At 41.0% G+C, this 26840-nt stretch overlaps 1 protein-coding gene across 2 annotated transcripts in view; it reads right to left on the bottom strand.

The window, feature by feature from the left end:
* LOC148366410 (dual specificity testis-specific protein kinase 2) overlaps positions 1-26840 on the bottom strand; it is a 49872-nt gene that overhangs the window by 668 nt on the left and 22364 nt on the right. For both annotated transcript variants that reach the window (XM_088336865.1, XM_088336866.1), the window contains 7 exons: positions 18588-18778; positions 11870-11991; positions 10359-10407; positions 8164-8313; positions 4539-4712; positions 3293-3376; positions 2406-2492 (listed from right to left, as the gene is read on the bottom strand). In XM_088336865.1, coding sequence (XP_088192991.1) covers positions 2406-2492; positions 3293-3376; positions 4539-4712; positions 8164-8313; positions 10359-10407; positions 11870-11991; positions 18588-18778 — 857 coding nt within the window. The remainder of the gene's footprint in view (positions 1-2405; positions 2493-3292; positions 3377-4538; positions 4713-8163; positions 8314-10358; positions 10408-11869; positions 11992-18587; positions 18779-26840) is intronic.

The raw sequence follows: 26840 nt of genomic DNA, 5'->3' as shown, positions 1-26840 counted from the left end.
CATCTAAGCTGCGCACTGCTCGCACATTCTCAGCGCACAAGAAAATCTAGCCAGTGCACAAAAATCAGGGCTCAAAATGACTAATTAAGAAGCGACTTAAGTCAAAGTCACAGTGCATGAAGGTAAAAATACGCAGGTTCCTCTGACGTTGTGTGCTAAATGAGGTATTTTGAAGTCGAGTCGAAGTAGAACGAAGTTGAGTAAAGTTAGTAAAGTTTGTCGAGAACCGGCTTCTTCGGCTCGGCTCACTAAAAGGAACAGGCTCTTTCGGGTCCTAAACGGCTCTTCAGGTTGTTTTTGCTTCTTAAATCCCAACATGACCAAATTTTATGTAAAATTATGCACAAAATGACTTAAAGGAAGGGGGGAATTGAACAAAAAAGAAAAAAATACCAAAATGAAAAAGTATTGAAAAGCGGAGAAAAAAAAGAAACAAAAGAGAAAAAAAGAAGGAAAAAATTTTAGAAAAAAGCCAGAAAAAGGGAAAGAAAGAAACAGAGGAAAAAAGTAATTAGAGAACAAAAAGAAAAAAGTAACAGCTTGGAAAAAATAAACACAATGAGACTTTTTTAAAGGAATTTAAAAAAAAAGTAGAAAAAAAAACACGGAAAAAAGAAGAAAAAGTTTGTGTTGCATTCAAATAATTTCCAATTATATCAAGTGAATCTTGTCGCCAAAATTGTACTTCCACTAAAAAATGTGATTAAGTACAGTTCTGTATCTTACAACCGACTAAATAAGCCCCCAAAAATGTTAATATTATGCGACAAAATATATCAGGGAAAAAAAAGAAATGAATATCTTGTGAAAGAATTGTAAGAACAAACGATGTTTGTAGGCCGTAAAACCTTTGCAATAATACATGAGTCAATTCATTCAAAAGAGAAAAATAATTTTGCATTGCCGGAAACTCAGCAAAATGTAACTTGATGTCAAGTTTGGGACATGTTTGATAATGATTTAGTTGCCACACTTGGGATTGCCGTTGCTCACTGTTGTTTCAAGCGTTGCTCACCGACTTTGTGTAAACGCTCAGACCCGTGGAAAATTAGAGGGAACATTGCCCCTATTACTTGATCATTTGCATACCTATTCAAACTCATTCCATGTTCTACTCAACTGTGAATAAGGGCACAGAAGCAGACGCCATATTTGCAAAAAAAATATTTTAAATCAATATTTGGGATGGTGAGTTACTTACTCTACATACATAAAGCCTCACAGGGCAGCCAGGCATGTTTTACCTATGGTTAATAATCTGAAATGGTGCAAAATTCCACAACAGGAGCAGCCCAGGGTTGATTTACACAAAATATTCAAAGTGATTTACAAAATCATGTCAAGAACAGGATCAGGACCCAAATGCGTGACGATTCTCACACAAGCCTTTTATTTTACGGGAAATGGGGAGTCATGTACTTTAGGCAGCAGTCTGGCGTGGAATGACAGGAAGCCAGAGGCCGACGAGATCGATACCCATTGCCCGAGCAGATATCGGACGGATGGGGTAGATACCGGACAGGAGGGGACGAACAGGATTAATATCAAAACAGGATATCGAAATTAAACAGGACGAACTAGACGGGAACGAAAACTGGAGATAATAATAATCAGGACCAAAATGGACAGGAACTAAACTGGAAATTGATATTAAATAGGACAAAATAAAAGGGAACAATACCGGACAGGAAATACAAACAGGAAACAGGACCGAGTCAAAACCCACGTCTTGCGGGGCAGAGGTTCGTTGACAGACTGACAAAGGAATAGTGAGAGCTTAAATCTGTCAACGAGCCGCAGCTGGCGCCACACGGGCGGGGACAATCGGGCGCCATGCCAACCGTGACAAATAATTCATCAACGTGCTCCCTCATATTTTTCAGATTTATTTATCCCCAATGTTCCTGTTCAGAGCCTTCGCTCTAAAAATGCTGTTGATCCCAAGAGCCAAGAAGAAATCCGCAGGCTCAAGGGCGTTCTCCATCCGGGCCCCGGTGCTGTGGAATGCGCTTCCCCCTGAGATTTGATCTGCAACCTCAGTGGAACTGTTTAAATCTAGGCTTAAAACACACTTCTATTTTATAGCTTATGAATGACCTATATTTCATGTTGACAATATCTGTGTATTATTAGTTATTGTAGCATCCATTGCAGCCTTGCATCCTGGAAGGGGGATGACCTCATGCACGGTCTCTTCTCAAGGTTTCTTCATTTGCCTCATGTTGAGGTTTTCGAGTTTTTCCTTGCCTTCATGTAGGTTTTAGATCAGGGGATGGTGTAACAATAGTCAAGAGTTTGCAATAATCTGTGGTCTGTGCAGCCCTTTGCAACTCTTTGTTATTAAGGGCGTCACAAATAAACATGACTTGACTTGACTTGACTAGATGCATAAAAATGATACCCACCATGCAACAGTTGGCCGCCAGCTCCAAGAGACGTTGAGGACACCCTGACACCATTTCCTTGAATGCGTTTTTATCCAAGCCATAGTCCTAAAATATGACAATAACAATATTACATGAACTGACAAGGTAATAGTAATATACTGAAGGGATCTTTAGGCAGATGGCAAACTCTCATCTAAAACGACTACAGTACATCATGGGAAGATAAAAATGATTAAAAATGCCAGGAATAAATGCTCAATAATTGATTATACTTGGCAGTTGGATGGTGAAATGTCTGACTTCACTGAAGCATTGTAGTGGTTTCTTCAGTTCACCGCTAGATGTCAGCAGAGGTGGGTAGTAAAAATATGTTTACTCTGTTACAAGTTTTGGGACATTTTGTAATTCTGGGAGTATTTTTAAATCACTATACTTTTACTTGAACCAATTTGTAGAGAAGAAACAGTACTCTTACTCCACTACATTATGCTTAATTTAATGCGTTAGTTAAGTGTGTGTAACGTAAGTCTAGAATTTTACCCCCCAAAATAAATAAATACATTAATAATTTACATCTGGCTGCATGATGGATACATGGTTAAATGTCCACCTCACAGTTCAAAGGCTCCGGGTTCAATTCCAGCTACTGGCCTCCCCGTGTGGTGTTTGCATGTTTTGCATGAAGAGGACAAGCACTTAGAATAAGAATTAATGATAAATTTGCATCATATAACAGCTATCGTTTTAGTGTTAATGCCCCAGGAGAGCAGTTTGCACATCACTGTTCTAAATTGAAAAAGTATGAACAGTTTTAAACCTTAAACATGTAAAAAACTGTGCTAACCAATAAGACCAACATGTTTTTTGTGGACTTTTTCGATAAAAATACAAATACAAACCCTGACCTGCGTTCTTGGCAATATCTCAGGGTCGGCGGGAATCCTTGCCAGGATTTCACAAAGCACAATCCCAAAGGAGAAAACATCCACCTAAGGGAGGTGACATACAGAAAGCACAAAGCACTAATTAAATATTGTTTTATTTCATACAGAGCGCAGCTGATTTAAAGCCGGATGCTAGAATTTAGAAAAAAAAAACTTAATTTTGTTTTTGTACGAGTTGCACCGGATTTAAAACAGGCAGGCTTAAATGGGGTGTCTGTAACTTCCAAATATTCTATTAGCTGACACCATCTTTAGGCTAAAATCCTCATTGCAGCCTCCTTCAATCTGCTTTTGTTGTGTGTGCAAGTATGTGAAATTCTTAGATGCGCTCAAACGAACCCTTCCTGTTTCATCTTTGTTGGGGTTTGGCATTGGTGGGACTGTATTTGAAACAGCCCTTCTCTTACTTTCACCATTCTCATCCTAAAAAATCAAACCTGCGACCACGCTCGTTAAATCACTCTTCTCACCCCCTGTCCCTGGCACACCGAGGGTAAAAGTCTGACATAAGCTATGCCAGAAAACAGTACTTTAAAGCAATGAAATAGTCATATAAGACTAAATAAAATCAAAAATCGTAAGTAGTCACCGATTTCAACTGAATGCATCACTGCTTTCAAACGCACATATAATAGGTAGGACGAAAACTTGAACATTTCCCTGGAAATCACTATCAGTGTTGTATAATGCGTACGCAATGATAGTACGTCTCGATGGGTAGGAAGGAATTTCAGAACACCGGACCATATTGCATTTGCTTGTCATTGTTCCTCGAGGATTAAAGGAAACTTCAAATACCTGACATTGACGCCGATGATACGGAAGGAGTAGTGTAACGTTTTTGATGGATGACTTCCACTCTTCAATTTGTATGTATTAATTCAGAACTTGGGTGAAAAAGTGAGAATGTTGTAAATGTTAAGTAAATTGCTGTAAAACGTCATGTTTTGCTCCTGTCATGCATTTTATAAATAACAGAAACATTTCTCTCCAAGTGCATCATAAATGTTTCCCTGATGTCACCGCAAAGTTTTGTATTTAGAGCGTTGTGAAAAAGAGCAGCTCGCCCTATTCTTTGGTGCTGCCATGAAAAAAGGAACACGCTGCACCGTATTTAAAGCGACAGTGTTTGAAATGTATCAAAACAAGTAGCGGCTTGTAGTCCTGGAATTTGGGTTACATAATCCAGCCAAATTTTGTTTCCTACCTTGCGGTCGTACGGCTCTCCTCTGAGCATTTCCGGCGCCATCCAAAAAGCCGAACCCACCAACGAGAGCTTCCTGCCTGGGTCCTTAACTGGCAGTTCCACAACCTCTCTGGCTAGACCGAAGTCTGCCACCAGCGCCTCCCGACCCCGGGATGTCATCCGGATCAGACAATTCTAGCAAGGAACGACCAAATAATAGTTATACAGGAAATAACACAGATTCATACTGTATATTTAAACTAGCTGTACAGAATTTGAAACTTTGTTATTCTCCGCTGCCATCTCCTGGCTTATGTCTTCATTGCAGCCAGTCCCCTCATTTATGATGCGCATGCAAGTACATGCATTTCTTAGACCCGCACGAATAAACTCTTCTTGTTTCATCTTCCTAGGGGTTTGGGTCGGCATCTGGACTTCATTTAAATATGGCCTTTTCTTACCTTAACCCTCTTCATGCTACACCAACAAATAAAGAAAAACAAATACCCATGGAGACAAGCATGGCGTCACTCTCAAGGACTACCCCCCAGACCCAATTCCTGGAAATTAATATGTCCTGCCCCAAACAGCTCTGCTAGAAGTAATACAAAAGCAGAAAGGCACAGTGGGAAATAAAGCATAAGGGCTCTTTGAACTCCGTTGGGCATTTTTGTTACATACTTAATAGAGGAAATATTTTGCTTTAAATTTTTGCCATTGCCATTATTTGGGGTTATCATAAACAATTGATACAATTTGGGATGACCCATATGTCAAACATGAGGCCAGACCCGGATGAAATCTAACCTTATGTAATGAACCATATCAGGATCAGGACCTAAACGCGTGACGTTTCTCACACAAGCCTTTTATTTGAAGGGAAATGGGGAGTCATGCATGTTAGGCAGCAGTCTGGCGTGACATGATAGGAAGCCAGAGGCTGACGAGATCGATACCAATTGCCTGAGTTGATATCGGACAGGACGGGACAAACAGACAGGATAGATAATAAAACAGGATATCGAAAATAAACAGCAAAAAGTAGACGGGAACGAAAACTGGAGAAATAATAAACAGAACCAAAATAGACGGAAACAAAATTGGAAACCGAAATTAAACAGGACAAAATAAACAAGAATAATACCGGACAGGAAATACCAACAGGAACGGGACCGAGTCAAAACCCACGTCTTGCGGGACAGAAGTTCGTTGACGGAGTGACAAAAGGAGAGTGACAGGACTGGGTTTAAACAGCAGGGAAGCCAATCCGTCAATGAGTCGCAGCTAGCGCCACACGGGTGGGACCAACTGGGCGCCATGGCAACAGCGACACCTTATTGGGGTAAAATTCTAAACTAACCATCCTATTATTTTTTTTATCATAGTTTTCCCTTTTAAGTCTCTACTACGTGTTTATCCCAGAGGGCCACATCTAATCTTATTGTAAACACATTTTTACTATGCTGTTATCAGGGTTGGGTAGGGTTACTTTAACTTGATTACTTTCAATTACTTTTGGATTACTCCAATACCAAATATGCTAATAAAAGACAAAAGAAACTAAATAGGAATAAAATGATGACTCACAACATGTGGTAAGCTTTCTCTCCTGGCTTTGATCTCTTTGATCTCCGGCAAAACTAACATCAAATGCGACAGAAACAAAATGAAAATCAATCCAAACAGCTTGCAAACATCATTTTTGCCGTTTCATTTTGTTTCTGTCGCATTTGATGTTAGTTTTGCCGGAGATCAAAGAGATCAAAGCCAGGAGAGAAAGCTTACCACATGTTGCGAGTCATACCAGCTCAGTAGCCTAGATGGTAAGGCGCCCGCTTTGAGACTGGGAGGTCGCTGGTTCGCGCCTCGGCCGAGTCATACCTAAGACTTATAACATTGGTAAAATGGCGGCGCCCTCTGTTGGCTGCGGCTGCATCGGCTCGCTACAACGGGTCAGGTGTATCGACATTTCGTTCTGTGTACATTGTTACACAGAATGACAATACAAAGGAAATTATTATTATTATTATTATCATTTTATTCATATTTAGTTTCTTTTGTCTTTTATTAGCATATTTGGTATTGGAGTAATCCAAAAGTAATTGAAAGTAATCACGTTAAAGTAACCCTACCCAACCCTGGCTGTTATAGATGACAGTAAATGCAATCCTAATTCTAATTTTAACTGTAGATGTTGCATATTCACATCTGGCTGTTGTTACTGCAGCGGACCCTGAAGCCATTTTAAGTGGGTTTGGGGGGGACGCTTTTGTACGAAAGACTCCTTTTGAATTCAGCCCATCCTTTGTGCTAAGTAAACAACAATCTTGGAAACTAAAGTGGAAAACATTTGCGTGACGTTACAGAGGTAGGAAAGCATACATTAGCACGCATTTAAGGGGTTCAACCAACCACAAAATCGAAGCCGCAGTGAATGAGGCAGAGTGTTGAATGCAAAAAGTCCAGATACAAAATTTAAGTACAATTAGTTGTAAAATGAGAAAAAAGGGGTTTCAACTAATAGAACAGAACAGAACAGAACAGAATAGAATATTTTTTTAAATCGTCATTGATATCAACATGGCGGAACATTTAATGCAACTGGATTAGACATGAATTTACAATATTTTTGTATTTTCACTCATTTTTAACTGGATGTTTTTGCAGTGTGCTTTTAGTTCCTACAATCATAATAAGTTTATTCTTGTGTCATGATTACTGATATGACTCAGTTGTGCCCGCTCTTTTGGCCCAGACTGCCGCGGGTTCTGATTGGCTCCCGATCAGTATTTGAACCCAGTCCTGTCTGTCCCCTTTTGTCAGTCCGTCTGAAAACCTCAGTGTATACTAGGCAAGCCTTTAACAACCCTGACTCCCACCTGTCCCGTTTTTGCTCCCGTCTGTCTCCGGCTACGACCCATTTTGATCCTGACCAGGTCTGCTCTCCCGTCCCGACTTATGACCCGTTTTTGACCCCGACCACGTCTGCTCTCCCGTCCCGACTAACGACCCGTTTCTGACTTCGACCACGTTTTTGCTCTCCCGTCCCGGCTATCGACCTATTTCTCCGCTCTTGACACCGCCATCGCTCGCTACGGAAGATCCACTTCCGTGTTCGGATCACAATCCGAGTCAGAGAGCGACTTGCTTCCCGCGCCTAGCGAACACCGGATCGTGGGCGCAGCCCTTCCTCTTTCCTTTAATAAAACTTGTGAGAAACGTAACGCAATTGGGTCCTGTTTCCGTTCTGGTCCTGACATCTTTTAATATTGGACAGCAGCAGAGGCGATTTCATAGGATGCCAGATCGTTATTTTGACTGTTATTGCACATTGTTATTCATTGTTTTGACTGTTACATCATTGTTATTATCAGCCAGTCTTGTGGCTATTCTTTGATATCCACACCCTTTGGAGCGGATCTGCTTTTGTCACCTTGGAGATTTGATAGAAAGCAAAGGTTAGAGAAAGATTGGACTTTCTTATCTGAAGGTTTCTCTTGGTATCTTCTTTACGTTCAAAATACATTGATGTATTCTCTCCTCATTTTGAGTGTCTACTAGAATATAAACTGCAATCCATTTCCCACAAAATCGAAAATGTACTGCAAAATGTGTGTTGGGAATGAAAAAAATCGTGTTGTCTTACTTTTGAATTGAGATCTCTGTGGTAAATATTCTTGTAGTGAAGGTAGATCATTCCCCTGCTAATGTCACAGGCAAGGTCGACCTTCTCTTTCCAGTTTAGAGGAACATCTTTCCTGGCCAGGAACTCCTCCAGACAGCCACCGTTCACATACTACAACGTGTCAGAAATATGAATTTTTAAAGCACACATGACAAATGTGAAAAAAAAAAATGAATACAGAGGTCCCTCTACATATGAGATATTTGAGATACGAGATATCTTTTGAGGCAACATCTTGCCCCAAATGTGGGCGAAAAATCCAAGTTACGAGAATTTCCAGATGCTACCACTAGCTATTTATGGTTAACTTAGATGATTTTTGGAAGCCGGAACAGTAAAATTGGTATTCTGTTACTTTTTTTTTTAAAATAAGAGAAATTCTACATACGACTTTGATCCGCAAACATCTTCGTCAAGTATGAAGAGGAGCCACTGTATTTTCAAATAGTGATTATCACTTTGCATAGTTAAAGAGCTGTGCAAAAGAGACCTCTAGCGGCAGTAGGGTCAAAATAAAACCCCAAAAATAGTTCATGAATTGTTTTTTGATATTTTAAAGGTACAATGTGTAATATGTGACCTTTAGATGGCACTGCATCATCTATTAGGAATGGAAACCGTTGTAAAATGAGCACAGCATAGAAGCAAGATGCCAGACAAACATGGTGGCAACTACTAAGTATTGATTCCGATATGTAAAAGAAATACACATTTCTCTATCTCTATCTATCTATCTATCTATCTACTGTAAATTCCGGACTATAAGCCGCTACTTTTTCCCTAAACGTTCAACCCTGCGGCTTATCCAGTGATGCGGCCAATTTATGTAATTTTTCTAACGGCCGCCAGCGGCGCTTGAGTACAAAAGGTAAGATTTAGACCGGTGAAATATATGCACCGAGGAAGACTGCAACTTTTTTGGCTTGTGCATACAGTAAATTAAATTAGCGTGAACATACCCCCATCATGCAAAATGCAAAAAGAAAGGCACATGACGCAGCTTTCAAGCTAAAAGCAATCGAGCAGTCCGATAAAGAAGGAGCGAGCAGGTTGCCAGCGTGTTTTGGAATAAGGGAGCGTGGGACGACGTCTATTTGACGAAGTTTCTTTCAGACACTGAGGAAGACGACTTTGACGGCTTCAGTTCTAAGGAGGAAGATGAGGACGGTTTATCGTGATTTTTACAAGTACGGTTTTTTTTACCAGACCCGTTTACTGTGTTGCGAGCGTGTTGCTAGCGTGTTTTGGAATAAGGGAGCGTGGGACGACGTCTATATGACAAAGTTGCTTTTCGATGGCTTCAGTTGTAAGGAGGAAGATGAGGACGGTTTACCGTGATTTTTACAAGTACGGTATGTTTTTTAACAGACCCGTTTACTGTGTTGCGAGCGTGTTGCGAGCGTGTTGCTACCTGTCACAGGCACCGTTTGGGATAAAAGTTATTATTATTAAAGCTTTGAAAACTCTCTCGGTGTACCGTCTTTCTTTGTAAATATGTGTAACCATGTATAATATGTATTTGCAACTGTATATTTTTGTAATGTCTTTATTTCAGACACTTATTCTGATATGTTTCCCACGGGCGAATAAAAAAGAAGGGGCGAAAAAAACACGGGCTGACGGGAAGTTGGGACCGGTAAAGGTGAGTGTTTGTGGACGCGGCAGACAATAGTGGATGTATATTCTTCCCACCCTTACCTTTGGAAATATACACTTTTTTCCTTGGATTACTTTCAACGGGACCCAGACTCTGCAGGTCTGCATCAAACCTTAAGTACCGGTATTATTTTCCGTTCATTTTGCCGGCTGTGATTTTTGGACTGTGTACTTTTATGAAGGACATTCAGTTTCAATCGCGGGACTTAGTCGGGTTTGGGTTAATTTTGTGTTTGTGTTACATTTTTTTAATGTGGGCGCCTGCGGCTTATATACAGATGCGGCTTGTGTAAGTACAAAATCGGTTTTCCTCTTAAAATGTGGTGGGTGCGGCTTATAATCAGGTGCGCTCTATAGTCCGGAATTTACGGTATGTATTTATCTATCTCTATTTCCATCCATCCATGTAGGTGATATCCTGTTTAAAAGCTCCCAAAAGTGTATCAATCTTTTCGAGAGACGCCCACAAAAATTGGGTCTTTTTAGTCGGATAAACTTACCTCTAAAATTGGATAAAGTTTGTCTTCTTTGACACATATTCCCAGATACCTAGAACAAAAGACAATACTCATGCAGATGGTGCTTTTAGAGTAAATGTACTTATGTTAGTTATGTTAAGCAAGGGCGGAGTCAGGGGTTAGGAATACACAATTTCAATAATGTAATTGCCTTATTTTCTGGCAACCTCGATCGTCATAGTAGTCGGTCAACTTTTTTACTTATTTTATTTCATTTTGGTGTTTTTCCTTTCTTAAGGATTTTTTGTTTTGTTTTAAAGCTGTCTTTTATCGTATGGTACATATTTACTAAATGCATGCCCTCGGGAAGGATGACATTTTTTCTCTATGGCTAGTGCATCTAAACTGAATGTGTACTGAATATGCGAGACCACAAAAAGTCCAGTTAGAAAATTGAAACAGTATTAATTATATTTTCAAGTATAAAAAACATCTTTCACTAATGTCTGCCATTTTGTTTATTTTGTGTAATTTTAAAATATATTACCTTTATATAGCTAAAATAAACAAACTATTATACTAACTGCTATATTAGCGCTATCATTTTTTACTAAAAAGTTAAAATTGTAAAAAAAAAAGCTTATTTTACTTACAATTTTCTAGTTTTAAGATAGTTTATCTTGTTTTTCAAAGTAAAATAAGTTGTTGAATTAAAAATTTGAAATAGCATAACAGTCTAATCCAGTAGATGGTTACTTTTTGCTCACAAGTATTTCATGTCATCTTGTTAGAAAATATTTCTGAAAACGAGCAAAATGATCTAAAATCTTGAAAAAAATCAAAAACTATTATTTAAATGAGCAAAATACTATGTTTTATGCATATATCATATTTTATTTTAACCTTTTGGCACAGGACCAAATTGCGTAACGTTTACCACAATTTTTATTGAAGGAAAGAGGAAGAGCTGCGCCCACGATCCGGTGTTCGCTGGAGGCAGGAAGCGAATCGCTCTCGTACTCGGATTGTGATCCGAACACGGAAGCGAGCGATGGCGGTGTCAGGGACAGAAAAACCGGTTGATTGCCGGGACAGAGAGCAAAAACGTGGTTGGGGATGGAAACGGGTCGTAAGCCAGGACAGGAGAACAGACGTGGTCGGGATCAAAACAGGTCGTAGCCGGAGACAAACGGGAGCAAAAACGGGACAGGCGGGAGTCAGGGTCGAAAAAAGCTTGCCTAGTATACACGGAAATTCGCAGACGGACTGACAAAAGGAGAGTGACAAGACTGGGTTTAAATAGCAGGGAAGCCAATCCGTCAGCGAGCCGCATCTGGCGCCACACGGGCGGGGCCAATTGGGCGCCATGGCAACCGTGACATCTTTATATCATAATGCTTTTAAAAATATTATTATTTAGCAGCTAAATGGTAGATATTTTTGCAATGTTGGCGTTTGTGATACAAAAAGTAATAGGAAACCAGAATGAGGATTACTACAGTATTTTTACTCATGCTATGCGTTAAAATGCTGAGATAGGGACTGACCGTTACCTGACAATATTGGGATGAGAGAGTTTCTGAAGGAGGCTGATTTCACGTACGATGCTGTCTTGGTCCACATCGTTTTTGTATATCTTCACAACCATCACTTTCCGGTTAGAGGTGTGTATCACCTGAAAAGAAGTTGTGCTTTTCAGCCTACAATGTCAAAGTCGAGGCCCGCGGGCCAGGTGTGTCCTGCAAAAAGCTTCTCTAAGGCCCCCGACATGTTCTTTGTTTATTATTGGATCATACACCAGAGATCTTCCTTTTTTATTTGATTTTTTACTGTACATTACTTCTCCTTAAAGAAAGTGCTGTTTTTACTAAATATATATTTGCACTTTATTTTTTTATATCCAATTTTAGTTAAGAAAAATGGAAATTCATTGGCTGGAAAGTGCTTCACACATAAATTTGATTTGATCTGATTCAATTTAGTGAATAGCAGGAAAAATCCTAGAATTTGTTTTCTTTATTGTAAATTCAGTCCAAGTTTGCTAAAATAAAAACTATAGACTGGTGCCCGAGTAAAAATGGCTAGCGTGGGTGAGGCAGCTTCTAGCACCAATCTTTTCAATTAAAAACAATGGATGATTCAAAATGAATGCACATAATACACCACAAAAATAACCTATTCTTTGTTTTTAAGTACTGATCACATATTTACCTTTAGTGGTAAACAGCATTAGTATCTGTATTGTCAACACTTTAGGGTTGCTATCTGCAACAAGCGCAACATTAGCAAATAGCATTAGGAGCTTCTTTCATTTTCTTGTGGAGATTTTTATCCACAGTAAAAGAAAAATGTATTTTTTACCTGTTGAAAATGAAAGATTACTGACAGACAACTCTGAAAAGTTGCCTGCCCAGCCATAAAGTTACCTGCCCCATTTTTCACAATTTGAAACACAATAAGACGACCCATCGCAAAAAAACATCGTTCCAAAGTATTAAGGTTTGATAATCTAAATATATAACAGAACAACACTTTAAAATTACGTTTATTATAAATCTACTTATAACATTCATTGCATGTATATGACATCGCCGTTTTCCATCTGCCATCAGTATGTACCTGTATTTACTCATCTTCATTCATGCAATGTTTGTGTTGCGTCGTCTGCTACGAGCCACGTGAACTCCTCTTTCCACGATGCTTTTAATGTATGTTTACGTTTTGTAGCGTCATCAATTTTGTAGCTTCTTTTGAATCTTTCTTCAGGGGCTGAGGTTTTGGCTTGATTCCTAACCACTTCTCCATTTTTCTTGTGTTCTCTGTGCATCTACTTTGGAAAATGACATGCAAACCTTATACCTTATAACGCTTGGGAGAGTCCGGAAGCACGAAGTTATTCGATGCCGGCTTCTGATTGGCTGCTGAGTATGCAAATTGCAAAACGAACCGAAATTTCCAAACCGAACAAAGATTTCGAAATCGGAATATAGCAAACGTTTGATTTGAAAAAAATACCTAGAACAAAAGACAATATTCATGCAGATGGTTTCTCACATTTTGGTCAAAAACCCCAATCTTCGACTCAGTCTATGAGGGCGAACAAAGACAACTCTAACTGCAGATTAATATACGATCGCAGTTTTTTGCTGGATATGCGAACATCCAGAAATCCAGCGCAAATTTCGACGACCACTCTGGAGTGTTTACTTAGCCTCGGAGTGCTACGTCAACAGAAGCCAGAGGCCTACAAAGCAGCGAGTAAAAGTGGCAAGCGGAAGCGCTGTGACCGGGGAAGGAAACGAGGTTGTCGGGCCGGGCTAACGGCTCGGATGAAGGCTAAACCCTTCAAAACGCCTCTACCATCCATTTTCCTATCCAACGTCCGCTCCCTGGACAACAAACTGGACCATCTACAAGTGGAATTCTCATCGAACCGCGAGTTGACGAACTGTTGTGCTTTGATTCTGACGGAGACATGGCTAAACTCATCTATCCCGAATGACGCGGTTAGCATTGTGGGGCTAACTGCTTTCCGCGCTGATAGAAGCGGCGAGCTCACCGGCAAAAGCAAGGGCGGCGGTCTATGCATTTACACAAACAATAAATGGTGCAGAAATGCGAAGATAATCTCGAATCACTGCTCACGAGACATTGAACTTTTGACGGTGATCTGCAGACCGTTTTACTTACCGAGGGAGTTCAGCGCGACCATCATTACGGCCGTGTACGTGCCCCCCAGCGCTAATACGAAGGAGGCAATGGACATTCTCTACCGAACTGTGAGTGAACTGCAGCATGCTTATACTGAGTGCATTTTTATTGCGGCGGGGGACTTTAACCAGGCCAATATGAAAACAGTTCTCCCGCATTTCCATCAGCATGTAAACTTTGCTACAAGAGGTAGGAACACATTAGACCTGGCCTACACAAACATCAAAGGTGCATATAAAGCAGCCCCCCGCCCCCACCTAGGCTCATCAGATCACCTTTCTGTTATGCTAATTCCTGCATACAAGCCCCTGCTAACAAGAGAAAGACCAACAGTGAAACAGGTGAGGGTGTGGTCTGAGGGGGCTATGGAGGCACTACAGGACTGCTTTGAGTGCACTGATTGGGACATGTTTAAATCGGCTGCCACTTACAACAACAAAATAAATATAGATGAGTACGCCATTTCTGTGTCAGCCTACATCAGTAAATGCGCAGAAGACGTCAGCAATAACAAAACTATATGCACCCGTGCCAATCAGAAGCCCTGGATGACTGCTGAAATACGCAATCAACTAAAAGTACGCAACCTTGCCTTTAGATCTGGTGACAAGGAGGCGCTGTTATCAGCGAGGGCTAACCTGAACCGTGCCATCAGACTAGCAAAGCGAACGTACAGTCAAAAGATTCAGGAACGTTTCCTCAGCACAACCAACACCAGGGATATGTGGAAAGGCATCCAGGCCATCACCAGTTACAAGCCAAACACCACCCCAGTGCAGAACACTAGCATGGACTTTCTGAATGACCTCAACAATTTCTTTGGTAGGTTCGAGGCACAAAACAGCACCCCTGCAGTGAAAGCGGCTCCAAATCAGGACGAAAGAGCACTCCACCTGGACTCATCTGACGTGAGGAAGACCCTGAGAAGGGTCAACACAAGGAAGGCTCCAGGCCCGGACAACATTCCGGGGCGGGTACTTAGGGAGTGCGCCGATCAGCTGGCTTGTGTACTAACAGACATTTTCAACACCTCGCTAGACCAAGCCAAAGTACCATCATGCTTCAAATTTGCCAACATCATCCCAGTGCCAAAGAAAACCCAGATCTTATCACTCAACGATTACCGGCCCGTTGCACTGACTCCTATCATAATGAAGTGCTTCGAGAGACTGGTTAAAGAGCACATCACCTCCAGTCTCCCCTCTTCATTCGACCCCTTTCAGTTTGCCTACAGGACAAACCGCTCCACCAGGGATGCCATCTCCTCTGCGCTTCACCTGAGCCTGACACACCTAGAGGAGAAGAACACCCATGTGCGGATGCTGTTCCTGGACTTCAGTTCAGCATTCAACACCATCATCCCACAACATCTGGTAGACAAAATGGGGCTTCTGGGTTTCAACACCCCCCTGCGGAACTGGCTGCTGGACTTCCTCTGTGACAGACCCCAATCTGTGCGGATAGGTCAGAACAGTTCAGATGTCATCTACCTCAGCACGGGCTCCCCCCAAGGCTGCGTCCTAAGCCCCTTGCTGTTCACCTTGATGACACACGACTGCGTCCCTAGGTCCGCCACAAACCACATCGTGAAGTATGCTGACGACACAACGGTGGTGGGCCTCATCAGGGATGACAACGACCTGGCCTACAGAGAGGAAGTGGAGCAGTTGGTGGGCTGGTGCAAGGACAACAGCCTGGTCCTGAATGTTGACAAGACTAAAGAGATCATTGTCGACTTTAGGAAAAACCAGCCCAACCATGCCCCACTTTGCATCAACAACAAGGCTGTGGAGGTTGTCAGCAGTATCAAGTTCCTAGGGGTGCACATCACAAACAAACTCACCTGGTCCGTGAACACTGCATCTCTGGTTAAGAGGGCACAGCAGCGCCTGTACTTCCTGCGGAGGATGAGGAGAGCCCACCTGCCCCCACCATCCCTCATCACATTCTACAGGGGCACCATAGAGAGTATCCTGACCAGCTGTATCTCTGTGTGGTGTGGAGGCTGCAGCGCTACCGACTGGGGTAGTGTGAGGAGGGTAACGAGGACAGCGGAGAAAATAATCGGGACTACACTTCCCTCCATTCAGGACATTGGCCAGAAGCGCTGCTTATCCCATGCTAAGAACATTACCGGGGACCCCTCTCACCCCCATCATGGACTATTCACTCTGCTAGCCTCTGGGAAGAGGTACTGCAGTGTGCGGTGCAGGACCACCAGGCTCCGCAATAGTCTAGTCCCCCTGGCCATTAGACTGTTAAATGGTCAATCTAACATATAGTTAACTTAAATCTAAACGGCTGCTAATTTGACCTTTGCACTAGTGGCAGTTTTTTTTTATAGCTTGCCACTCCTTGCACATTTGATCTCTGCACTATTGTTACTTACAGTGTTATTACTTACAGTGTTATTGTTTACAATATAATGGTACTGTGTACCTGACTTGTTAACCTGACTGCCCATCTTGCACATCTGGTTAGCGTCTCTTCTTGCACTATCGGCACTATGGTAAATAACACAATACAGCTTTATTTATATCTGTACACTGAAGGACACTGAGGGAAACTGTGGGAGTCAGATCCATCGACATTTCGTTCTGTATACACGTGTACTAGAATGACAATAAAGTAGATCTGAATCTGAATCTGAATCTGAATCTGAATGGTGCTTTAAGAGTATATTGACTTATTTTTTTATTATTTTTTTTTTTTTAAAGTCAGCCACCCGGGCGAAGACATTTTGTAAGTTGTATGCCCGACTTAAAAGATGCACGCCCCTGGCGTCCAGGCAGACGTTATTTCAGACACTGCTTTTACCCCCTCATTTAAGCCATGCTGAGTGATTATGATGAACTTTAAGTTTTTGTTACCTTTTTAAAATTTATGGAGAGCAAGTTCTGATTCCCCTTAAATTCTTAAAGTATTTAAACCGCGCTAAATAGATATCTGCTTCCTTGGTACCAATAAGGGTTACGTAATGCCTCAGCTGAGGACGGTGTTGTCATCCGCCCCACACACATTGTCCAAACCGTGTGGGACAATAATGGAATGATAAAAATGTCCTAATTATGTCTCGAACAACACAAGCTTTGATTGCGGGTCACATGTAGGCGGGTACACTCCCCTTCAGAAGATTTGGGGTTGCTTAGAAATATCCTTATTTTTAAAGTAAAAGCACTGTTTTTTTTCGATCAAGATAACATGAAATTATTTAGAAATACACCATATACATAATCAATGTAATAAATGACTTTTATCTGCAAATGTCTGTTTTTTAACTTAGTATGTAAATTCGTGTATAGAGGCCCATTTCCAGTACTCCAGTGATCTAATAGTACATTGTGCTAGGTAATTGTGTTAGAAGTAGAGGTAAGATGTTGGACCTGAACACGTTTTTTTCTCTTCTTCCTTTTTTCCCCTTTGTGGAGGATCTGCACAGCATACACTTACTTTTACTCAAGTCATTATTTAGATACAGAAAATGCCTACCAAACTATCAGTGCAACTCAAAATCACTGAATCCAAAGTAATTTTCCCTCCTCGGTGTTGGGTTAAAAGACACGCGTCTTCCTCCTTCCACCTCCCTCACGTCAGACGTCATTTCTGCTTCTTGTCAATAGCTTACAAGCTTTATAAAATTTCTTTCTGCTTTTTGGCCAACATTTTTACTATTTGTGGCTTATAATATGGAGAATTTGATTTTCTTTTGGGAGCCATTTTGTTCAGTTATACTTTTGTTCGCTGCACGTCGCTGAGATGCACACTTGGGCGCCAAACCGTTCCACCCTGGTCATCCTGGAAGAGGGATTACCACTTGTGAGGCCCCTTCTCAAGATTTCTTTTTCCCTCACGCTGAGGTTTTGAGTTTTTCCTTGCATGTTGGTGTAAGATCAGGTAATAGTGTAATTATATTCCGGTGCAGTCCTTTGAGACATTTTTGTAATTAAGGGCTATATAAAAAAAATGTGACTTGACTTGATTTAGGTGCTAAACCTGCATTGCAAACTTGATTTAAGGCCCCAAGTAAACTCCAAGCTGGGTAGTTCAGCCAAAAGTACACACGGCTGGAGTAAAGCTTTCTGTTTACTTTGGCGGAAAATTAAAAAGCTTGAAAGTTAATCCGTCAGGTTTGAGCGGGTTCGGGTTTATATACCTGAGACTAGGGTCGGGTCGGGCTAAATGTTTACGTCTGATCCTACCTCTAGTTATAAGTTTAATCGATTCTTGGAAAACCCTTGTGCAATGATGTTAGCACAGTTGGTTAGGGAAGTTATAAAATTGACCTTCCTTTGAGCTAGTCAGGCATCTGTAGCATCACAATTGTGGGTGTGATTACATTTTCAGAATTGGAAGAAAAGTAATTTTCCTGTGACACTCGACAGTCTATTCTCGGTCTAAGAAATGAAGGCTATTCCATACGAGTAATTTCCAGAAAACTGAAGATTTTCTACAACGGTATGGACCACTATCATCAACAGCACTAAAAGAGTAGGCCCTGCTGCAAAACCAAACCAAAACTCTTAAAACTGTGGTGTAAGACCTGGATACTTGAATGCCTACCTTGTAGACCTTGGAGAAGAAGCCACTCCCAATCAGCTCAGTGTTGAAGTTCTCCCAAAATTCGAGTTTGCGCACGGCGGTACGCAATTTCTGCCAACGATCCACATTAAAATACTTGTCTGAAGACTCCCCATAGAGGGTGGGACTGGTGGGCTCTGTTACGTCCACGTCACACATGCTGGAGATGCTCGCTGATGGACAGACAAGAAATATATGTGACCTTATGCTATCTCAGTATGATGCCTGTCGTCAACTTGTGGTATGCTGGGAGCACGGCAGCGGACAGGCCAAGCATACAGAGTAATCAACACAGCCCAAACGGTCATCGGCTGCTCTCTGCCCAGTTTAAATGACTTTGCCAGCTTGTAATACAGTAGCAGAACCATTAACATTATAAAAGACAATTCCTACCCCAGCCATCACCTCTCAATGACAAGACAATTCAATTCAGATTCAATTCAATGTAAAATTGGTTTGTGCATATTTCTACATATCCAACCCACTATCTCAAACTTTTCCCTCAGAACCTTCGATGAACGGTGTGTATTATTTAGCGCCTTCTAGTGGTGCAAAAATGTAATTCTTTAAAAAACAATATTAATTAGAACATTGTTTGGCCTGGAGAGGGATGGGCACCACCAGGGTGTACTTGCCCAAGACACACCACAGGAAATGGTGCCCCTACAACCCTACTGGTTAAGGATAGTATTATAGTAGTATTTTTACAGTTAGAGATATTTATTATTTATATAGTATTTTTTGTAGTATTACTGTTATTTTTACTTTTGTAGTATTTTGGTTCTATTTCTTGTCAAATCCAAGCCTTAAAGGGACGGTATGTAAGATTAGAAAAAGTAATTCAAATGAGCAAAATTGTCTGCTATTTAGGACATTTTTGCTTAATTTCATATGCATTATCTTTGAAAAGGAACATTTTAGAATATTTTAAAACTTTGCAAACACACAAACACTCTTGCTTTCAAACCAGTCTTTGTCCAGGTCGAACAACATACGAGAATAATTTGTTCCTGGATCAAGCTTCTGATAAGAATGTCTTGTATCTCGAACCAATTTTCCCTATAAGAAATAACTGAAAACCAATTACCGTAAATTCTGGACTATAGAGCGCACCTGATTATAAGCCGCACCCACCACATTTTGAGAGGACAGTCGCCTTTGTACTTACACAAGCCGCACCTGTATATAAGCCGCATGCGCCCAAATTAAAATTTGTAACGAAATCATAAAATCAACCCAAACCCAACTTTGAGTCCCGCGATTTTAACTGAACACGAAGTTCACAGATCAAAAACCACAGCCGGCTAAATAACGGAAAACGATACCGGTAGTTAACATTGGTTGCAGACCTGCAGAGTCCGGGTCCCGTTAAAAGTAATCCAAGGAAAAAAAGTGTATATTTCCAAAGGTAAGGGTGGGAAAAATATATATCCACTATTGTCTGCTGTGTTCACAAACACTCACCTTTACCGGTCCCCACTTCCCGTCATCTCCCGCGTCTGTTACGCCCCTTCTTTTTAATTGGTCAGTGCAAGACTTATCAGAATAAGTGTCCAAAATAAATACAAATAAATACATTACAAAAATATACAGTTGCAAATACATATTATAAATGGTTACACATATTTACAAAGAAAGACGGTACACCGAGAGGGTTTTCAAAGCTTTAATAATAATATTATAACTTTAATCCCAAACCGTGCCTGTGAAGGGTAGCAAAACGCTACTAGAAACGCGCTCGCAACACATTGAACCGAGCTGTTAAAAAAAACAATCGATTCTTGCAGAAACCATCGCAGCAAGGCTTTAGGGCTAGGACCTTAGCTTGGCCTTTTGGCTGAGAGTAAGTGTCCCGGCTCCTAGGCTTTGTAGCGTATTATGAACTGACCGATAACGGATAATGGATAATGAATAACGAAGATAGATCAATAACCCTTAAAAACCCCCGGTAAACCGTCCTCATCTACCTCCTTATAATTGACATCATCAAAGTTGTCTTCCCCAGTGTGGGTAAGAGTCTTTGTCATATAGACAACGTTCCACGCTCCCTTAATCAAAAACACGCTAGCAACACGCTCGCAAGGTAAAGTTTGCGTGCAGTAGCTCTGTTTCCTTCTTTATCGGACTGCTCGATTGCGTTTAGTTTGTAAGCTGCGTCATGTGCCTTGAATTCGAGCACCGTTGGCGGCTGTTAGAAAAATTACAATAATTGGCCGCATCACTGAATAAGCCGCAGGGTTGAACGTTTGGGGAAAAAAGTAGCGGCTTATAGTCCGGAATTTACAGTAATCCGTTACCAGCCTCCCAAAATCATCCAAGTTAACCCTCTACAGCTATAAAACACCACTAAAAAATGCATTCAAATAATAGTTTAACATGAAAATTCAGTAATAAGATGAATGAGATATTCATGCTTATTATGAGCACTTACCATGGAGGATGTCGGCGGGTTCTAAGGGAGGTGTATGCATGTAGTGGAGTAGTGCAGGAGGAGTGAGGGAGCATAATAGAAACCAAAAAGACAACACGAGCGCACGGGATCTGGGACGAGTTGATGCTAGGGGTGAGCGGTCTCAAGCACTTGGTCCTCTAGTGCTAGCATCTGGAAACTCTCGCTACTTAGATTTTCCCTTATATGTTGGGCAAGAGATCTCAAATTTCTCATAACTTGAATAGCTTGTATGTAGAGGAGCTACAGTATAACCGATCCCTATCACCAGGCTTATCAAGGTTTCTGGGGAAGACCCTACACACCGTAAGATAAAAAAATTCAGAACTTGCCTACCGGTAAATGTTTTCCATCTGCCATCAGTATGTACCTGTATTTACTCGTTTTCATTCATGTAATGTTTGCATTGCATCGTCTGCTACAAACCACATGAACTCCTCTTTCCACGATGCTTTTAATGTACGTTTACGTTTTGTAGCGTCATCATTTTAGTTAGCTTCTTTTGAATCTTTCTTCTGGGGGTGAGGTTTTGGCTTGATTCCTAACCACTTATTCATTTTTCTCGTGTTCTCTGTGTGTTTACTTTGGAAAATGATATGCAAATGCACAACCTTATAACCCTCGGGAAAGTCCGGAAGCAGGAAGTTATTTGACGCAGGCTTCTGATTGGCTGCCGAGTATCAAATTGCCAAACGAAACGAAATTCCGAAATTTCCAAACCGAACGAAGATTTCGAAATCGGAATAAACCAAACGTTTGATTTGAAAATGGTCCGGGGAGGCGTTATTTCGGACACTGCTAATTTATATAAACTATTTTTAATAGGCTTGAGATCAAAGTTTACTCAGTGTACCATTTATTTGGGCAGTGGAGCATGCTAGAACAAAAACATTGCCCTCTGCAATCTTTTCAAATTGTCAAGCTGTACTGAACCTTAAGATAAGTTATACTGTACATATAATGATGACCAACATGGGATAAGAAAAAAAACAAAAAAAAAACATTTGAGTGCCATTGTAAAGGCTAAATTGTGCATTTCAATGAGTCCGAGCACCCTTCAGATAAAAGGGATTCACCGTCCCACGCAAACCACTCCCGAGATGAGGGAAATCACGTTACGCTATTCAACCTAAAACAAAGACGGCGAATAATGAGAGGGAAAAAATAGGAGCCTAGTTAACGAAAAACGGATTGGCCCATTGAAAACAAACCACTCCGGGATGTTGAGGTGAACTCATTTAAACTCTGGACCAAACTGAATAGATCAATGTCTATGTAAATGTGCATCATGCTAATTTTCTCACATCTCAGTTTTCATAGAAAAGCAGTCTTTAAAATTGCTGACACAATATTCATCATGTAGGCATTCAGTTAATTTGACCATTGTGTGTTTAACAGTGGCGGGCCGTACATTTCCCACCTAGGCCTTCATTGTGCTATGTCTGAAAAATCTAACCCTCCATATTTTATGGCTATAAAATATTTACTGCTACTTACAGCTGCGACACATTTAAAAAGCATCAGTAACAACCTCATAAAACTGAAATATTATTTTGGATTGTAAAAACATTTTACACACCAAAAATCATTTTTATCTGTCCACCGCTTATCTTCAGTAGGATCGTGGGGGGCTGGAGCTCATTCCAGCCATCTTCAGGCAGTGGGCAAGGGACACCCTGAACTGGTTGCCAGCCAGTCGCAGGGCACATGGAGGGAGACAACTCACTCGCTCATTCACACCTAGGGACAATTTGGACCGGCCAATTTAACCTGACATGCATGTTTTTAAAATGTGGGAGGAAACCAACACAAGAACAGGGAGAAAATGCAAACTCCACACAGGAAGGTTAGATCTCATGACCACAGAACTTCACCACACATGCGCTAACCACTGCGCTGCCGTGCTGCCCTGCACAAAATCCTTCCTTATTTTCTCAAGAATATTTCAATTGATCTGTCGTACGGATTATTCGTGCGTCTCGGTTCCATCAAAAAGCTATTCTCTATTATTATAAAAAGCTAATGCTGAATGTCAAGCCTGTCCTGTTTTATATCTGTCATATGATTTAATTTGATTTAGACTTAAAAATGTCCGTTTGACAGAAGCAGGTGGACAAGGGGATATTTTTCTTGACATTCTTATTGTGATACTAGCCAATCATAGTTTGTGAATCACTGATGTTTCCCTTGGTCTTCTAGAAGGCCCTGGCTCTGCCAGCTCGAAATCTGATTGGCTAAACCAACCGTTTTATCATTACTCAGGGACAGCAGAACTAATAATGAAGGCCTCCGGGTAGATTTCTGACCCTGGCAACAAGCAATGGCTGAAATGTGATTGGTGAAATGCTTTGATATGAAAGCAAACATCTGGAAGCAGAACATGCAGGGGAGAAGCAATGAAGGGAAGCCGACAGACAATTTGGATTTATTCAATAAGTATCCATTTCACGGTTACAATAGCGCACAATTGGACTTCCCTTCTATTTAAGCTCAGTGCTCTCACTCACCCTTTGTCAGTCCGTCAACAAACCTCTGCACCCGCAAGACGTGGGTTTTGATTCTGTCCGCTATCCCGTTTGTGTATCCTGTCCGGTATAGATCCAGTCTGTTTCACCCTTTTTTTTATTTCGGTCTCCGGTCTCCAGTGTCTGGTATGGTGCCCGTCATTCTCGTCCTGTCTGACATCTGTCTCCAGTCTCCTATATCTGTTATCAATCCTTCCAATCCTGTTTTGTCCGGCTTGTGTAACTGGTAACAATCTCGATGGTGTCTTTCTTTCTGTTGTTCCACGCCAGACTTCTGTCATTCTTCTTTCCCCCAGTAATTGCCGAATCACTGGCGTTTTGTATTAATGTGCATGACTGCCCCATTACCCGTAAAAACGTTACGCATCTGGGCCCTAGCTCCTTTCTCGGTTCATGACAATTCAAGGACAAATTATAATAAACATCGAATGACTCAGATATTTGACGGGACACCTCCGGTTCAGCATAACTAGAAAATGCCTGCCTCCGTACAGAACAGCACCCAGAGTTGATCTCCAGAATTGATCAAACTCAGCCTTTCTTTTAAGCACCGATTCAGGAATCATTCATATGGTACGTTCCAAATTTAACTTCTACGCGGCAGTGTGTTGAGGAGGAAGCGCTAAGAAGAAGGATGCCTCTCGTCTTAATAAACTGGTGAGGAAAGCGGGCTCTGTTGTGGGCACAGAGCTGGACAGCCTGACAACTGTAGCTGAGAGACGGGCACTGAACAAGCTGCGGCCAATCATGGACAATTCATCACATACACTACACAGCATCATCTCCAAACAGAAGAACAGCTTCAGCGACAGACTGCTGTCACAGTCTTGTTCCACGGACAGACTGAGGAGATCCATTTATTCTTCATGCCATGAGGCTCTTTAACTCCACCCAGGGGAGTAAAAACCCACATTAAACCCCACCCCGACATTTGCATATTACCCTATTTTTATTACAGTGTGTATTTTCTGTAGCACAATTTAAATACTCTATATTGACACGTTATATTGGGTGTTTTTGTATTCTATACATTTCATTTTATTAGTTTATTTTTCAACACAAGGACACTGCTTGAAGTGTGAATTTCCCTAGGGGCATAAAAAAAGTATCTATCTATCTATCTATCTATCTATCTAACCTTGACTCAGTGAAGAAAGTAGAATAAATCATTCCAAAGAATTATTTTTGCATCTTTGACTGTTGAGTGGACTCTACTCTCCAAAGGAGCCTCTGCAGTGATGCCGGTGGGAAGCACACACTGACACGCTTACACAATTGGCAAGGGGTTTCCTCATCAAGCTGATTTACTCAGCCTCACTTCTCACGCTGCTTTTGTTCATTCGCCACTAAAACAATTGTCGCAGTCTGAGTTCTAGCACCGAGACACTTACAAGTGAAGCATTATCAAGAAGCTGTTGCTGAGAGCTGTTCTAGTGTCAGTTTTCTCAAGGAGGAGTTTCAAAGAGTATTAGTCCTTTTTTAATTTTTCAACTTGACCGCACACAAAAATCTCAACCCAACTGAAGGAAATATTGCTTCAAGTTTATGTTTTATTGTATAGTGAAATTAAACAAATAGTATTTAGAATAAGAACAAATATATATCAGTAGAAGTAGTAGTGATCTTGGTAGAAAAAAATTGTGTAAACAAGCAAAGTAGTATACCTTGCTTATTTTAAGTGTACACTGCAAAAAAAGTAAATTTCTACCCCATCGGCAGAACATTTGACTTATTTTACAATTTAAGATAATTGATCATTTATTCTTAAACCAAAATAAAATACAATTACCGTATTTTCCGCACTATAAGGCGCACCTAAAAGTCTTAATTTTTTTCAAAAGCTGACCATGCGCCTTATAATACAGTGCGCCTTATATATGGATCAATATTAAGTAGCAAAGTCTTGCAACTAATGCAAGCAGCCGCCGACTAGATTTTCCTCCGAACGCGAAGTAGTCCGCGGTGTATGCTGGGATTTATATACCGGCGTTTCATTGGCTAACCAATGAGTCAATCATCATTTGAATCGATCATTATTGGCTAAAGTTATTCGGAGGTAAAGGGGGCGGATCCTTTTTAACATTTACAGGCTCCCATAGGCTAAAGGGGCAAAACAAACCCTGCAATTGGGCGAAAAAGATGTGTCAATCATCAGTTGAATCGATCACTATTGGCTAAAGTTATTCGGAGGTAAAGGGGGCGGATCCTTTTTATCATTTACAGGCTCCCATAGGCTAAAGGGGCAAAACAAACCCTGCAATTGGGCGAAAAAGATGTGTCAATCATCAGTTGAATCGATCACTATTGGCTAAAGTTATTCGGAGATAAAGGGGGCGGATCCTTTTTATCATTTACAGGCTCGCATAGGCTAAAGGGGCAAAACAAACCCTGCAATTGGGCGAAAAAGATGTGTCAATCATCAGTTGAATCGATCACTATTGGCTAAAGTTATTCGGAGGTAAAGGGGGCGGATCCTTTTTATCATTTACAGGCTCCCATAGGCTAAAGGGGCAAAACAAACCCTGCAATTGGGCGAAAAAGATGTGTCAATCATCAGTTGAATCGATCACTATTGGCTAAAGTTATTCGGAGATAAAGGGGGCGGATCCTTTTTATCATTTACAGGCTCGCATAGGCTAAAGGGGCAAAACAAAGCCTGCAATTGGCCGAAAAAGATGTGTCAATCATCAGTTGAATCGATCACTATTGGCTAAAGTTATTCGGAGGTACAGGGGGCGGATCCTTTTTATCATTTACAGCCTTGCATAGGCTAAAGGGACAAAACAAAACCTGCAAAAAGATGAATGTGAATAGCATGTTGGGTAGAACTATGGCATAGAGGAAACATGTTTTACCATTCTGTATTTGTAAATATTTCACTCTCCTGGATTTAGTACACTCACGGATATAAGAGGACCATGGTTGCACATTATTATTGAACACAACGACTTCGGTGAGCTACTCCGGCTATATATTTTCCCAGTATCTTGTTTTAGAGTGATATCGATGTTTCTGTGATGGGTCTTTTTTTAAATTAAACTCAATTCCAAGTGTTTATTGTCATATGCACAGTAAAGTTGCGAGCGAAAAAGAAAATTGAAACTAAGGAATGGTTGCCATTTCTTGAATCCCAAGACTTTAACCTTTCGAATGATATTTGGAACGATGCATTTGAGTGACATCGTACGGACACCGCATCCGCACGTATTTGCTTCTTTGCAAGCTTTCGGAATGTTAAGGGGCAATAAGTTTGACTGAACT

The sequence above is a fragment of the Urocampus carinirostris genome, chromosome 5 (assembly GCF_059441175.1).
Source record: "Urocampus carinirostris isolate Australia breed hairy pipefish chromosome 5, RoL_Ucar_1.0, whole genome shotgun sequence".
NCBI classification, from domain to species: Eukaryota; Metazoa; Chordata; class Actinopteri; order Syngnathiformes; family Syngnathidae; genus Urocampus; species Urocampus carinirostris.
The sequence above is the reverse complement of the archived record's forward strand: the minus strand, read 5'-3'. Positions and strand labels throughout refer to the sequence as shown.